The sequence below is a fragment of the Cyprinodon tularosa genome, unplaced genomic scaffold, assembly GCF_016077235.1.
Source record: "Cyprinodon tularosa strain WSP-4 unplaced genomic scaffold, ASM1607723v1 ctg84, whole genome shotgun sequence".
NCBI classification, from domain to species: domain Eukaryota; kingdom Metazoa; phylum Chordata; class Actinopteri; order Cyprinodontiformes; family Cyprinodontidae; genus Cyprinodon; species Cyprinodon tularosa.
This window is the reverse complement of record NW_024039607.1, coordinates 2497200-2513949: the sequence shown is the minus strand read 5'-3', so window position 1 is coordinate 2513949 and position 16750 is coordinate 2497200. Positions and strand designations below refer to the sequence as shown.

General features: G+C 38.4%; 2 protein-coding genes across 10 annotated transcripts in view; both read left to right on the top strand.

Moving 5' to 3' along the window:
* The window catches only part of LOC119774924 (disks large homolog 5-like), a 43120-nt gene extending 33501 nt beyond the window's left edge, over positions 1-9619 (top strand). For both annotated transcript variants that reach the window (XM_038272692.1, XM_038272693.1), the window contains 6 exons: positions 226-422; positions 878-1021; positions 1105-1232; positions 1939-2048; positions 6289-6398; positions 8594-9619. In XM_038272692.1, the coding sequence (XP_038128620.1) occupies positions 226-422; positions 878-1021; positions 1105-1232; positions 1939-2048; positions 6289-6398; positions 8594-8697 (793 nt within the window). In that variant the 3' untranslated portion in view covers positions 8698-9619. The remainder of the gene's footprint in view (positions 1-225; positions 423-877; positions 1022-1104; positions 1233-1938; positions 2049-6288; positions 6399-8593) is intronic.
* A 1132-nt stretch (positions 9620-10751) lies between these two features.
* The window catches only part of LOC119774917 (calcium-activated potassium channel subunit alpha-1-like), a 137626-nt gene continuing 131627 nt past the window's right edge, over positions 10752-16750 (top strand). For all 8 annotated transcript variants that reach the window (XM_038272661.1, XM_038272659.1, XM_038272656.1 and 5 more), the window contains exon 1: positions 10752-11587. In XM_038272661.1, coding sequence (XP_038128589.1) covers positions 11378-11587 — 210 coding nt within the window. In that variant the 5' untranslated portion in view covers positions 10752-11377. The remainder of the gene's footprint in view (positions 11588-16750) is intronic.

Below are 16750 nucleotides of genomic sequence, written 5' to 3'. Positions count from 1 at the left end.
ATAAACAATAAACACTCATGCCACCTTTATCTTGACAAATGCAACCGATGGATAATCAGGTTCACGGACAAGATTCAGATCCTGTGTTGGTAATGCTGGCTGCAAAAAAATCACTGAGGGTCTGAAATTATACAATTTCGAACTTTTGCCTCTAGAAGTTGGTTTCGGTTACAAAACATGTTTTGGATGGATTTGAGTTAATCTGCACTTCGATATGTCTTTAAGGATGGATCAGGAGTTTTACAGAAGACATGGAATGGCTGATATGAAAGATGAGAATGGAACTAATAAGTCCATGTCTGCTGCTGCTCGGAGGTCCTTCTTCCGTCGGAGGCTGAAGAACAAACGTAACGGCTCTAAGGATGGGAAGGAACTGATGGCTCTTGACAACTTAAGCACAGATTCTCTACCCATCCCAGAAGGTGAGAATTCTTTTACCCCAGATGGCTTCATAGCTGACTTCAAATCATACATTAACAATGACCAACTTTAACTGAACACATTGTGAATGGCTCTTGAACCATTTTAAATTTTGTCTTGACAACTTTATTTAATAGACCAGCAGAAAGTAGCTAATCATCACTGTAAAGGTCTCCTGTTAAATATTGAATGATCAGTTTTAATTGAACCTACATCTTTGTCTCTGTTTTTATTGCCACATTCCTGTCCTGAAATACAGTGAAAAAGCATTCTTGGTATTTTTGCACTATGCCAGTCGCAGGGAAGTCAGGGATGTCAGTTTGAGCCTACAAAACAGAACATAGCTAAATAAATACTCCTAGCCTCACAATATTCATCTCAGGGTAAATAGTCCATCCCTGTAATTGTTACATGCAGCTGTGTCAGTATTCAGCTCATTTTTTTATCTCTTGCTCAGATGGAGGGAACCTAATGTACCAACGGGTTCAGAAGGTGGATTGCTCGTCTCCCAGACCTGTGCTGATTTTAGGTCCATTAGTAGAGGCGTGCAAAGACCTACTTGTAACAGAGGCTCCTGCTAACTTCTGCCGCTGCCTGCCTGGTGAGAAAGGAACCCAAATATAGTTCACATAGTGTTGATTTATTATGTTTTTTTATTATTTTTTTTATCATTTTTAAATTTAGAAATCATGAAGGCATCACAGCAGGCAATAGAGAGAGGAGTAAAGGATTGTGTGTTCATCGATTACAAACGGAGGAGCGGCCATTTTGATGTGACAACTGTTGCATCAATAAAGGAGATCATAGAGAAGGTAAAATATTCTGCTGCATGCCAGCGGAAGGGTAACTTTCCAGAAGATGCTTCAGATGACAGTCTGATACAAAATCTGATATTGCATTTCTTGTTAGTAGTGGTGCTTGATTAATGCATCTACAGCCATGTAATGATAGTTAGAAAGTGAACTACTTTATCAAAGTGGAACTATTATTATACATGCTGATCCATAATCTCATAATCTTTAGTGTTATTGAATTATGAAAAAACTGTCCAAATAACTTGATTTCTATTTCAAATCACAGTCACTCAATGTCTGGCAGAAGTAGACCCACCTCTTGATCTTTTTCATCTTTTATGTTACAGCCACAAACTATATTTTATTTAAATTTTAAGCCATTTTACAAATGAAAAACTGAAAGCCCTTTTGAGTCAGTAAGAACAACTCTTAGCTTAATTTTTAGCTGGTAGTATATTCTTACCATTGGTATGTTTACATTTTTACGAAGTGTAAACTAGTTAGTGGCATATCCTTTTGCAGGGAAGTAAGTATGTTTAAAATTCCTATTTTTTCTTCTTTTTTGCTCTCCTAAGTTAATAAATCAATAAAATTAAGGTCATGTTTCATATAGCACATTCCCAACAGGTCTAGCTGCCCACATTCTTTAGCTGAATGTTTACCAGCATTTTACTTTAACCATCCTCCATTCCTCATCCAATTCTTTGCTTTCATTCTCTCATAGGACTGTCACTGCTTACTTGACATTGCTCCTTACGCCATCGAACGTCTTCACAGCGTTCACATCTATCCAATCGTCATATTCATTCGCTACAAAAACGCAAAGCAAATAAAGTGAGTAGTCCCGCAGCCACAGAGGAATGTTGGTTCACTTTTTTTCTTGCATGAAGATTTGTCTGCTCCTTGTCGAGCCTGATTTGTATTTCTGCTGCAGGCGCTGTTTACTCATTATTATTCAAGTTCAGTTCATGAACTGAGTTTAGTCTAAATAGCTTGTCTTTGGGTAATTGATGGTAGAATGACTTGCTAATTTATTCAGAGAAAAATCTGCTTTATTCCTATTTTTTGGTTTAAATTGATACAATTTCTTTTTTTATTTTGTTTTCTTCAAGATAATTGTCTTGAGAAATAATAATTTGGATAAGTTTTGCTGTATTTTTATTCAAATCCATGTTGCTTTTAAATGACAGACTTGCAGTAACCATACTTTTTCATTACAATGTAATTTATTAGAGTTTAATTTAAAAGACTAAATCATGTTAGCTATTGTCAACAATTGAAAAAAATATTGTTTTTCAGTTGTTTATATATGTAAAGATGATTTGTATAAAGGGAATTAATTGAAAATTTGAAGGTTTCCCCTTCATTGCACTTGATTTGGAATTTATAAATTTATAATACTAACAAAAAGTGGGAAATAATTTCTAAGGTTTAAAGAAAAGTTTAAAAGGTCCAAAATATATTTGGACGTCGCTGTATTCCTAACTGACCCATAGCCATATCTATGTCTTCCACCGGCTTCAGATTTGATCAGCTGAGAATGTTTTAAAGAAGCCTCTTTGTTTTTAATTTTTATAATCGCATGGAAAGATTAAATCTGTTGAACTCCCGGCATGTTATTTTTGCACACAAAGGCATAAGCACAGACACAAATGAGGACAAGCTTAGGTTGGACAGCAACATGCTTTCAAGGCCTCTACCCCCCCCCCCCCCCCCCCCACACACACAGAAGGCCTTAGATTTATGAGGGTGTGCAGCAGTCAAACGTGGCCGAAATTGATTCCTGCTAAGCCTTCAATGTCATCAGCTGAGTGCCAGCTGTCCTGGCAGGGGCCTCCTGGAGCATGTTGCGTGGGTGGCTGTAATTTCCACAGAAGCGTGGCCCCACCTGGACCTTTTAGAGCAGCTGACAAAAGCTTGAGGTTTTCAATGTGACCTTATAGTCAGGGAGGCGACAGTAGACCAAGCTCACAACACGGCTTGATAGAAAAGGAGCTTTAGTTTAGATAAGGTCCGTTATTCAATGTTTTACAAGAAAATGGCCAGAAATGCTTCTTGAGAGAATTTATATAATGATAAAAAAAAGTTTTTAATATTTTAGAGTTGATGTTGATACATTTTTTGATGTTTTTTATTTTTATTTTTTTTACCCTGACAGAAAAGAGATAAAATCAACTCTCGGGAATGTTTCAGGTTATCAGTTATTTCAATTGAGATATTACAGTTTTTTTTTTTTTTTATCTAGGATGTAAGTCCTTGATTTTGGAGTAATCAACACTAATGGAAACTGGTGACATTGCTTTAAAGAAAGCTTTTTTCCAGATTCTTGCACTAAACTACACTGCTCAAAAAAAAAAGGGAACACGAATACGACACGATATAACTTAAATCAAATCAAACCTCTGTGAAATCAAACTGTCCACTTAAACCCTTGTTACACCTTGATGATTTAGCCAGCTTATGCCTGACATCCCAGAATCTCCTAAAACGCTGGCATACACTGAGCTTTCTATGTACTTTTTTTCAATGTTGTGCGTATACATAACGTATTCATAGCAAGTCCAGAACTTCTGGCCAACGGCAGCCCAACTTGTGCATAACGCAAGGCAGCATAAAGCCCATGAAATGATGCACTAACCAGTGTCCTCAGGGGGCAGCAATGTGCCCGGAAGCGCCTGGCCTGCATAAAAATATTTCTTTGATCGAGGTATAAACTTAGCTTCTGTTTATTACCCGCCAAAAAGTACAATTTCTAAAGAAAGAAGGTGTGCACTGCAGTCACAGCAGATGCAGCCTCATGTCTACTAGGACGTTTGTCGGTCGTGGGTGTGAACGCAGGGAGGATCCATCATACTCACCTTCATGCTCACCCTACGATGGCAGTGCAGTCTGGAGGAGAACTAAAAGTTTCCTCCACTGAAACCCCCTTTCTATACCAAACGCTGCAATTATACAGTAGCTGTACGTTAGAGTCACGTTCAGCGGTCGTCTGGAACACGGTAAATACATTAGTATGCGTTGGAGATAAGTTCTTGATAAGTTGCGCATAAATTATGCACAAGTTACTCATAGCTTCTGGACAAGCTGGACTCCATGACTTATGAGTAACGTACACTTAACGTATGTCAACGATCACATGACTTACTTGTAACTTATGCCCCATGTATGGCATATGCTGGTATGTCAAGAAATGCTCAAAATTTCTTGACGTACTTGCCGTATGTCCACGTGCTTCAATGTGCTCATAACTTATATACACACATTACACACACCACAACTTATCCAATGTATGCCCATGTTTTTGCCAGATTTTTTGTATGTCAGTTATACGCTGTCTAAGGCTCCGTTCACACTGCAGCCTGAAGTGAACCAAATCTGATTTTTTTTTTTTGACCCATATGCGACCTGTAACTCATCTTTTCATGGTAAACACAGATCTGATTTTTTTTTTCTTTTTTTTTTTCTCTCAATGCGACCCAGACCACTTGGCTATGTGGTCCTGAATCCGATATAAATCTGATCTTTTCAAATGTGACCTGTGTGTGAACGGCCAGGTCGCATTTATCCGACCTGAACACCATTAATACCCAACAAAAGTCACTATTCTGGGTCTCGCTATGAAGAAGCAGCAAGAAAACAACAACCATGCCAGAGGATAATGCGGAGAGCAGTATTTTTGTTTAACCATATTGAAAAGATTGTGTTGTTATGGTTGGAAAAGTTCGCTAGATGCGCACCGGCACTACCATCCATGTTTACTTCTGTAAACACAGAGCATGCTGACTTGTGACATCATTGCTTCCTCTACTTCGCATTTGGGACACTTGCGTTGCATGACTGCAGTTCACACAGGAGATCACATACAAGTCGCATATATTTGGAAAAGTGAACGGCAGCGCAACAAAATCGGAATTGAGCATTTAGGGCTGCAGTGGGAACGTAGCCTAAATCATCAAGGTGTGACGGGGGCTTTTAGGAAGCAACACTCATTAACAATCAATTTCACATGCTGTTGGGCAAATGGAATAGACAACAAGTGAAAATTCTTGGCAATTAGTAAGACAAACTCAATAAAGGAGCTGTTCTGCAGGTGGCAATCACAGACCACTTCTCAGTACCTATGCTTTCTGACTGATGTTTTAGTCTCTTTTGAATCAATGTTAGTGGTGCCTCCCACTTGTGGTAGCATGTCCAACTGGCGGGTGGTTTAGTCCAGGTCTGGGAGAAGTTCCCTCAGGGGACCGTCCACCACCTCATCAGGATGATGCCCAGGCCACATATGGAGTTCATACAGGCACATGTATGACCACACACTGTGCTGAGCCTCATTTGGACTTGTTTTAAGGACTTTACATCAAAGTTGGATCAGTCTGTATTGAGTTTTTTTTTTTTTTTTTTGTACTTTATTTTGTGTGTGACTCCAAATCCAGGCCTCCGTTGGTTAAAAAATGTGATTTGTGTTGTCAGCACATTCTACTTTATACAGAACAAAGTATACAAAGAGAATATGTTAATAGATATTTTCATTCAGCTCGTGGGTGTGTTTGAGTGTTCCCTTTATTTTTTTCAGCAGTGTATTTTCCAATGCTCGACATCAGGCAGAAAAACTCCATAATGCATTCACTTTCAGTTCTGTTTATTCAAACATCTTCCATTAAAACCCAGATAAACTACGAGTTCAGACAAGAGGCTTATTGCCTTTCTGGAGGAGCTGCACGTGTAAAATAGGAGAATCTGTTGATAGGGAAAAGTGCTGTCTAAGCCATCAGTCTGGGTTGTGTGGAAGAATGGCAAGGAAAAAGCCACTGCTTAAAAAATGTCTGATTTTCATTTTGTCACAAGTCATATAGGGAAACTGAACTTATATTGCAAGATGCTCTGCTTAGTTGATACTCACTGCATAACATGATGGTGGCAGCATAATGCTGTGGTGTGGCTTCTCTTTAGCAATTAAAATTCAGTCGTTAGAAAAAATATTTGTGCTTTTAAACATTGCTGTTTTTTTATGTTCTGCACTGTTTCTGCAGCTATTTATAGATATATGGTGAACAGTTTGTGTATATTTTCTCGTCAGGGAGCAGAAGGATCCTCTCTACCTGCGGGATAAACTCTCACAGAAACATTCCAAGGAGCAATTTGAAGCAGCACAGAAAATGGAGCAGGAGTACAGCCGGTTCTTCACAGGTTGGTTAATCTAAGAAATGCTCGTCTTCCTCATCTGATGGGGGTCAAAGATATATATATTTTTTTATTATCTAGGGCAGCAGACAGTCTGAAACACACAACTGTCCAGATGATTAATGACTTTATGAAGAGGGATTTGGCAAGAAACGCACCATCACCGATTCTTTCAACCGGGAAACTGATTAATTGCCAATTTTCTCAAAAAGAACAGCAGAAACCACAGTTTTAAAAGCCAGTAGAGATAATTGAGGTGAAGCTAAAAGCGAACCTGTTCCTGTAAACTCCAAACATTAGAGCTTCAATTATTTTGACTCCAAACTCCCACATCGCTGGAAACTAGAAAACCTTTTTGGCTGTTAATTAAAAATGTAAAGCATTGATTCTCCAGGAACTGCAGTTAGCTGTATAGATATGACGTTTTAGCCACTCTTTAAAAATATGAAAGACAAGAGAGCTTTCAATTAAAGTACAAAATAAGTATGGTGATCTCATCTTGGCAGTAGGAGTAAAGAAAGAGCAGCATGGAAAGAGAGTTAAAAAAGATATTAAAGTTCACCATAGGAACTTTTTTTTTTTCCTGAATAATTTGTCAAGTTTTTAGCTTTCCAATAAAGCCGTGATTATTTTCAAACATATTTACACATAAAATAAAATTGATGTCTGTTGTGGTGAGACTGTAATGGACTTGTTTATGAATATTGATCATACTTTATGTGAATTCTTACCAAAACAGGCTGGTTTGATTAAAATATTTAACGATATGGGGATCTCTGGTGTGGGCTTACTTTAAATGTGAATACAAAGTGATCTCCAGGTTCACTTATATTAGGCCACCTTATTTTCTTTTAGTGTTAAAAATATATATATTTACTGCTAAGTTGTTTATATGTTTATTCCTGCCACCTGTAGAAATACTGTTTAGTCTTTATGGAGAAAGCATCATAGTTCCTATTAGTGCGTGGGGTGATCTAACAATACAGGGAAGAATATATACAAGAAGAAGAATATATACAAGCAAACATATATTTTGTGATTTAGATGGGTTAATATGACATGAACCTAGCTTTATGCCTAATGAATTAGATTGAAATGCATTTTAGGACTCTAAATTGTAATGGTAATATTAACCAGACAGAAAAATGTGAAGAACCTTCTGGTAAAGTTCTGTAAAAAGCCATAAAATAAACGGAGTTGAAGGAAGAGTCATATTTTAAGAAATAACTGTTTTCACAAAATTGTATTCAAGGCACAGTGTGTGATTATGGTTCTCGTTCCGGTGCCATTTAGCAAATCACATGTGTATATCTATACGTTTTGACCTCCTTACCCATCCTTGTGCCTCTAAGATAAACTAAAGAACTTGCCCAGCCTATGAACAAATGGATAAAGGAAATTACCATCAGAAAAAATTAAAAAAAAACAAAAATCAGAGTTCCTACAGAATTAAAAGGTTAAATTAAAAAGAAAGGCATTTTTGGTTTGCAATCATGCTTATGCTATTAAAACTGGATTTATTGAAGAGTTTTAGACATCTTAACTGGAGGGCAAACGTTTTTTTTTTTTAACTCAGTTTTTAAGTTTAGATTTTTTTTATTCTAAAGTATGATCTTCCAACTCCAAACTTTACCCAAACTCAGTGGACTGAGATTTGTTGCTGCCAATCAGAATATTTAAAGGTTTTTGATGCGATCAGCTGGTTTCCTTAGACAGAAACTTTCAACCAATCTGACTGTACTGTCTCTGTAAAGTGCATTGAGATGACATGTTTGAATTGGTGTTATAGATGCATAAACTCAATTGAAACTGAATTAAAGGTTGCAAGCTACTTTCATTTTCAATAAAAACTGAACAAATTCTTATAAAGGAATCATATGGAATCAGGTTACCTACTCGTACTAGGGAGTGGTGGCCTCCTTAGATTGTGAGTTCGAGCCCCACTCCCACAGACTGACACTTTGGGTCCCTGAGCAAGACCCTTAACCCCACAATCCTCCATGGGTGCTGCACAATGGCAGCCCACTGCTCCCCAAGGGGACGGGTTAAATGCAGAGTTGTCCAATGTGAGATCAATAAAGTTCAATTATTATTATTAGTCATACTTGCCTTTACTTTGAAAATGTAACATGAAAGACACCACATTTGACTTGGATGCTCATTATGTAAATATTCCTCCCCTACCCCTCACTGTGTTGCAGGAGTTGTCCAAGGAGGCAGTGTTTCCTCCATCTGCACTCAGATTCTGACCATCGTGGAGCACGAGCAGAACAAAGTCCTCTGGATTCCAGATCGCGCACCATAGAGATTACATCTAGATCTCACATTTATGTAGCATTTGTTTAACAGAAGGTACACTATAAACATCCGTTAGGGTTCACAGCTTACTTGCTTTTACAAACATCAAGATTGATGATGGTAAAGAAAAAAAAAAGCAATATTCCCACTACATTAGTGATGTACTGTGCAGCAAATAGATTTGTTTACAGTAGTATTTGATACTTGAATGTTCTGTCCTTCCTCTGTTCTGGTAGCACTCCTGATTTCTTATTCTGACTATAAATATTTTGGACCAGAGTGAGGAAGGTATTCCTGAAGTGATAGACTAGACTGTAATGTTCATTTCCTTCTCTGTATTTATATGCATTTTCCTCTCATTTTATTTATCTAACCACATTTTTTAATCATTAAGAATATTTTCTATTTGTTATTTTTTTTTTTGTATAGGAAACATTTCTTCCTTTTTAAAGATCCCCCCCTTTAATTTGTCGTGGAAAAACATTGTGCCAGGCCAGATTTTATTTGTTTGTCTCGAAAAGACTGAACAATTTATTTCCTCTTGTGTCCTTCTGATTCTACCAATATATATATATATATATATTTCTTGTCAAATTTAAATGCAAAGAAGGGACTATTTTTATTTTGAATTTATAGATGGGTTTCTGTTGAACACATTCATGTGATCCTGCCACATTTTTTTCTTTTAGATAAAAAATTAAGAGAAGTTAAAGGTTTACCTTTCCTTAAAAATATTAAAATATGATTGACAAACCACAAGTATTCTGTAGTTTTACTATAATGTCTGCTTTATTATTTGATTAACTCAAGGGGCCTTTTCATGAAACCGTTAAATAATTGCCCACCAGAGGGAGCACCTTACCCCACTTTACTACAGGTGTTTACTGTGCATAAATACAGTGTACTTTCGGTGAATCTCCTAAAGGAAACAAAAAGGGTGCCAGTTCTAAAAGTGTGTTTTCCTCAATGAAGGCACATGCAAGCCTTTAATTAAATAACAGAATATTATCAAAAACAAACTTCTGTAATTTGATTAATAGTGAAACTTAACGTTTTTTAGATTCATTACAGAGAGCACAGCTAATAAAAACTCTAAAATCAGTCCTGCAGAAAAATAATTTTTAAGAAGGGAAAGTTTAGCTATGGAAGGTTGTTCAGCAGATAGTCTAAGGACGTCTATAAGGAGATTAAAGGGCAACATAATAATGGAAGTTAAGTGGAAAACTTTGAAATGTTGTAATACCTGTCATTTGCTGCATTATTGGTTTTAATCTGATCATCTAGTATAGATAGCAAAAAGGGAAACCCCAGAACAATTTGTTATTGATCGTCAAGTTTTGGCTATGGCTGAAATAAAAATGTTTGGTCCAATTAAAAATAATATAAAATAAATCTAGGCCTTATTAAAACAGGTCGGACTATCATTTTGAAAACTCTCTAACTTAATTTTCCACCTAAAGATATTTTTGCTTTCCCTAGAGCAAAAAGCGTGACATTTTCTCCATCTTCCCAAATTAGAAAATGATTTACTAGTTTAAATTTCAATATAACTATTCAGATTAACTCATGATATAGTTTTATCACTGAATGGTGCATTTAAAATATTCCTGTTAATTTATTTGATAATGGTTCCAAGGTATGCTGATTGTTGGTGTGGATTTATTCCCAAATTCCTGCGTAAAAAACGTTGGTTGCTTTGAAAGTGGCCTAATTATCTAATTTTTTGAGAAACGTATTATTCTTCCGGTCTGAATTAGATTAACTGTAATAAATATAACGTGGGGTAAAAGGTATAGAATAAGTTTTTAGGGTGGGTGGCCATTGCCCTACCCGGGTCCCCCTTGGTGGCGCCACTGAACAAAAAAAAAAAAGCCTTTTATGTTTTAAAATGCGTTTAAAGGATTTTTTAAAAGTATGCAGACTTAAAAATGTTTTATAGCTACAGGTGATGAAGATGTTTTGATTTACTGTCTGTAGGCCCCAAAGTTAGTCATAAAACATTGATGAATCGCTCCCTATAAATAACTGGAACATCTACGTCTGCTGTTGAAGGCTCCTCCCCCTCTCCTGCTACCTGTAAATCTGCGATGCCATCTTCCAACAAATGGATGAGACAGACTGCCAGAAGAAAAGAAGAAAAAATAACGATGGATGTTGTATTTTTTCTTCCGTATGATTTAGATTTTCACCTTTTTGAATAATTGGAGGAGCGCATTGAACAGCGCGCAGCCGAGGATCGGCTGAAAGCTGCGCCGTAGGTGGAGGAGTGAGTGAATCATCGGTGGAAGAGGGCACAGCTGCATTTCTTTTATTAATCAGTGACATTAAGAAACGGATAATGAATACAGGAAGGACTTTATGCTTTCTGGAGCTTGTACATAATGTGATTTTTACGCACAGATCACACGGATGACGCGCAACTCCAGCCGCGAACGCGCATCGTGAGGCGCACCTTGTTTTCAGAAGTTTTTTATTTTTTATAATTATTCTTATTATTCCCGGTCTCTGTATTTCATCTATCTTTAAACAGTCCTCGTATCGGAGGTAGTAGGGACCGGAGCGGTGCTTCAACATGCCTGAGCCGCTGTGGCATCAGGGGGCGCTGGCTGGAGCTGCCCGACGCGCCTGAATCTCTCTGTTTGACTTCAACTGTTTGCTTTAAGGGTTCTGCATGTGAACAGAAGTCCATGATGGCGAAGAAAGGAGACCAATCGTTCCGCAGTCTGGTGATCCCGTTCTCGCCCGACGTGCCCTGTGACAGCAGCGGGCAGCGCATGTGGTGGGCTTTCCTCGCGTCCTCCATGGTCACTTTCTTTGGGGGGCTCTTCATTATCCTCCTGTGGAGGACCCTAAAGTATCTGTGGACAGTCTGCTGCCACTGTAACGCTAAGAAGAAGGTAGGTTTAAAGCCACACCGGGTGGGAAACTTATCACAGGGTTTGATTCCTTGTGAGTCGAACAGCAACAGATTATCCAGTGGGTTTGATTTGTAAAATAGGCTTGTAATTAAATCAGTGCTTCTGCCCCCATCAACAGAATAAATTTTTTTTCCCTCCTAACACAGGGGAAGGTAGAGTCTTATTCAAACAGGTCGATCTGATCATAATCCAAAGTTGCACAATCCTAAACAACATGTTTGCTGAACTTAAGCAGATAATTCTGATTTAGTTCTCGAATATAACTTTAACCCTCAGTGCTTTGGAAAAAATATCAAATTATTTGAAGCATTTTGTCCTATTTCAACTAATAACTACTGTGGATTTCCACACAGAAACATTTCTTAATTTGAATTGGGCAAAAATACTACATTTTCTTTGCAAAATAAATAAATAAAGCCCAACCACAGGTAGATTGGATGAAGAAATGTATTGCACTTCTTGCATTATCGAGCTACATTGTCTTCCCATCAAATGTACTCAGCTTCTCTCAATGAGAAAATCTTCACCGTAGAATAATACTGCCACCACCATGTTTTTCTGTAGCGATGCTACTTTTAGGGAAAAAAAATCCATCTTACTTTTTCATAATTTAAAATGTTCCAAAAGTGGTACAAGAGCACCTGTTTTACATGAAAGCATCCCCCCAGCATCATACTGCTACCGCCATGTTTCACAGTGGAAATGGTATCTACAGGATGAGGTTTTCCACACATGTATATGAAAAGCTTTGTTTTGCTCCCTTCTGATTCGAAACATCCTTGATCTGTCTTGTCTGTTTTTTTTGTTTTTTAAATCGTAGTGATAATGTTTATTCATTAATGTTTTTGCAAGGCTTTCATGTGTTTAAATGAGACTGGATATGTACTTAAACTAAATTAGACTGAGGTGGACTCTTATCAACTTGTTAGCTTGTGAAGCAACTAGTTGCAAAGGATTTTATTTACTTAACTGACAGTTTCAAAATATATGTGAGTTTGAACAGTTTGTTGCCCCTCTAATTCACAATTACTATTGGTCGGATCTGTTAATTAAACCCTGATTAAAATATGTTGTAGTTTATGGTTGAAATGTGAGAAAAACGGTAGAGAGCTTTAGTGATTTTTCCTTTTTCCCCCCAAAATTTTGATTACCTTATGCCAAAAGGTTTTTTCTGATTCCAAGAGAGACATGCAAAACCATTTAGATAATGGTCATTTTAAAATATGCCACATGTGCTACAATGTATATATTAAATTAGAATTAAGATAAAACATTGGCAGTAAAACATCAGCTGAAGCTTTCAATATTTTCTGAAAATGAAGCTTTACAGGTTCAGGTGCTGTTGTAGTTTTTTAAAGTTGATTCTTCCCCATTTTCTGTATGTACTGAAGGTTATAAGAAGTTATAAGATTCATCCAAGTATGACTGTGGATGAATCTTAATGTTCCCACATAAACAGCTTCCACATGCATTACAGTTCACTTAATGCTGACACTAACTGTTTAGGGGGATTGTATATAATAATGAATATTTGTTTTGGGGGGCCCTTTCCCCAATAATTTTAGGAATTTCTTAAATGGTTGCCTCTTCTCTGACTTCCTCATATTTAACACGTCAAAGGCTTTCAAAATGAAACCCTTAGTAGCCCAAATACACAAAAGCCAAAATTTGAAGAGTAGAAAAAAAACTCATATGCCGTAGTGACTATCACCTGTTACTTGGTTATCACTATTGCATCTGTCTGTTCTTAAATATTCCAAGCACCTAAAATCATGAGGAATGTTATCCCCAAAGGGGAGTTTGATTGAATAGCAGCTCTCATTATGCAGGTTATTTAGGCGTTGCATATTAACCATGCATCATATCTTTAATAAAAATGTTCTGCATTTTAATTATCTTTATATAAAGTGAAACCCCTGAATTATCCTCCACTGTGGGGGTGGTCTAAACCATTATCATCCCAGAAATGCTTCCTAAGATTTGAGATTTCAGGACAGCTGACGTTGACTGTGGGTGGTGCGTGTTTAGGACTGTAAGGTGGACTGATCAGACTTAATATTTGGCTTTTTCCGATCATTTGCTGATAAATGAGGAATTTGTTTCAGTGTTTGATCGTCCTTTTATTTTACAGAAAAGGAAGAAGAATTGAGATGAGCTGTGATTCAGGATGTTTATATAATCATTATACTGATTGTAATAACTTATATCCCCCATTCTGCTTCTGTCAGTTATTTTAGTACATTTTAGTCTTTCTTCAACTGACAGGCTTTTAGATTTTTCCTTTCACGACTTATACATACACTATATTGCCAAAAGTATTTGCTCACCCATCCAAATTATTGGAATCAGGTGTTCCAATCACTTCCATGGCCACAGGTGTATAAATTCAAGCACCTAGGCATGCAGACTGTTTTTACAAACATTTGTGAAAGAATGGGTCGCTCTCAGGAGCTCAGTGAATTCCAGCGTGGAACTGTGATAGGATGCCACCTGTGCAACAAATCCAGTCGTGAAATTTCCTCGCTCCTAAATATTCCACAGTCAACTGTCAGCTGTATTATAAGAAAATGGAAGTGTTTGGGAACGACAGCAACTCAGCCACGAAGTGGTAGGCCACGTAAACTGACGGAGCGGGGTCAGCGGATGCTGACGCGCATAGTGCGAAGAGGTCGCCAACTTTCTGCAGAGTCAATCACTACAGACCTCCAAACTTCATGTGGCCTTCAGATTAGCTCAAGAACAGTGCGCAGAGAGCTTCATGGAATGGGTTTCCATGGTCGAGCAGCTGCATCCAAGCCATACATCACCAAGTGCAATGCAAAGCGTCGGATGCGGTGGTGTAAAGCACGCCGCCACTGGACTCTAGAGCAGTGGAGACGCGTTCTCTGGAGTGACGAATCGCGCTTCTCCATCTGGCAATCTGATGGACGGGTCTGGGTTTGGCGGTTGCCAGGAGAACGGTACTTGTCTGACTGCATTGTGCCAAGTGTAAAGTTTGGTGGAGGGGGGATTATGGTGTGAGGTTGTTTTTCAGGAGCTGGGCTTGGCCCCTTAGTTCCAGTGAAAGGAACTCTGAATGCTTCAGCATACCAAGACATTTTGGACAATTCCATGCTCCCAACTTTGTGGGAACAGTTTGGAGCTGGCCCCTTCCTCTTCCAACATGACTGTGCACCAGTGCACAAAGCAAGGTCCATAAAGACATGGATGACAGAGTCTGGTGTGGATGAACTTGACTGGCCTGCACAGAGTCCTGACCTCAACCCGATAGAACACCTTTGGGATGAATTAGAGCGGAGACTGAGAGCCAGGCCTTCTCGTCCAACATCAGTGTGCGACCTCACAAATGCGCTTCTGGAAGAATGGTCAAAAATTCCCATAAACACACTCCTAAACCTTGTGGACAGCCTTCCCAGAAGAGTTGAAGCTGTTCTAGCTGCAAAGGGTGGACCGACGTCATATTGAACCCTATGGATTAGGAACGGGATGTCACTTAAGCTCATATGTGAGTCAAGGCAGGTGAGCAAATACTTTTGGCAATATAGTGTATATCTTATTTCTTGCAAACTCACATTTTGCTAAGTTCACAGTTAAGAGAGCATCCTGAAGAAACTGAAACAACTTCCAGATGTGTTGCATGTCTTCATCCGATTTGTCACGAATACCACTGCATCATCTAAGTAGACCGAGCCACGACTTGATTCATCAACCGCTGGAAAGTGGCAGGTGCATTTCTAAGACCAAAACTCATTACAGTGGAAGAGTATAATCCAGGTGGTACTCTTCAGCTCGAGCAGAAAAGGGTACTTGATAGTTACATTTGAGCAAATCAAATTTACTCACATACTTTGTTCCAGCATGATCCACACAATCTTCCATCAAAGGCAGTGGGTAGGAGCCAGGTTTTGTAATGCTTTTCAATTTTCTGTAATCAGTACAGAATCTATTGTGGAAGCTCATTGGTAGAATTCTCTTATGACAGAAAGAAGGCTGACGATTGACATCATTCTGTCACACGGAGGGGGGAACATTTATTTACAAAACCGAATTCATACAGCTGTCTTAAAACTTCATACATTCAGCAATGCATCGTCTCCTCTCAGTTAATTCCCCCACCTTCAATCCATTCTGGGTGGCCTTTTATAGTTTCGACATCGCATTACGTAACTGCACATGCACAGGAATATTGTGTTGAAATCTTACTGGAATTCACGTTTGGTGATTTGCGTCAAAGTCACTTCGACCCTCAAGAGGTGTTTACACAGATTCTCTGTTTTTGCCAAACCCCCTCATGCAGCCTTGGAGACCATGGTGTTACTAAGACTCAAAACTGACCTTTAAGTTTGGTTGCTAAGTAAGTGTAGGGCCATGTTTAAGGATATATTCTGATTCTGATTTCTGATTCTGATATAAGACAATAAAACTACTACTACACTATAAGTACTGTCAGGTTTTTTTGACCAACAAGCATGGTGAGGCCCAACTGGAGCAAGAGGGTTTAGCAAGGCTGTTGTCCAGCAAGTACTGAATATCTGACTCCATCAATTTACTTTTCTCTGGAGGAACATGATAAAAATGCTGACGGATGGTCTGCGCACGTTCCACATCAATGCCATGCTCAAATAAGTTAGTACATGTTGGAATGTCACTGAACAAGTCATGAAAATCCAAAATGTATTCCTTCAACTGCTCACTTCTTTCTGCATACAAATGGCTCAACAATGTTTGCAATTTAGACAACATCTCAGAGTTCTTAAACCTTGGCTGGAACACAGCATCATCTGGGATCTGGACATTCTCATCAATTCCTGTTGTGTAGCTCAAGTCTACTTTCCCCAAAGAGACAACTGCTTTCACATCTTTTTCTTCCAGAGTACCATCAAAGTAGGGCATCAGTAAGTTTACATGGCAAAGTTGAGTTGGTCGTTTACGGTCTGGGGTAGAAACCATGTAGTCTTATGCCGACACCCATGTCAAGAAAGAATATGGGCTGTAAAACTTTGCCTGAGATGGAGAACCCTGAGGAGGAAGTAAGGCAAGCACCTTTTCTCATGAGTGAAACACTCTACTTTCAGCCTTGTGGTCAAATCGTTGTTTTATTTTTCTCTGAGCCTTTTTAAGATTCTCAGATGCAACTTTGCC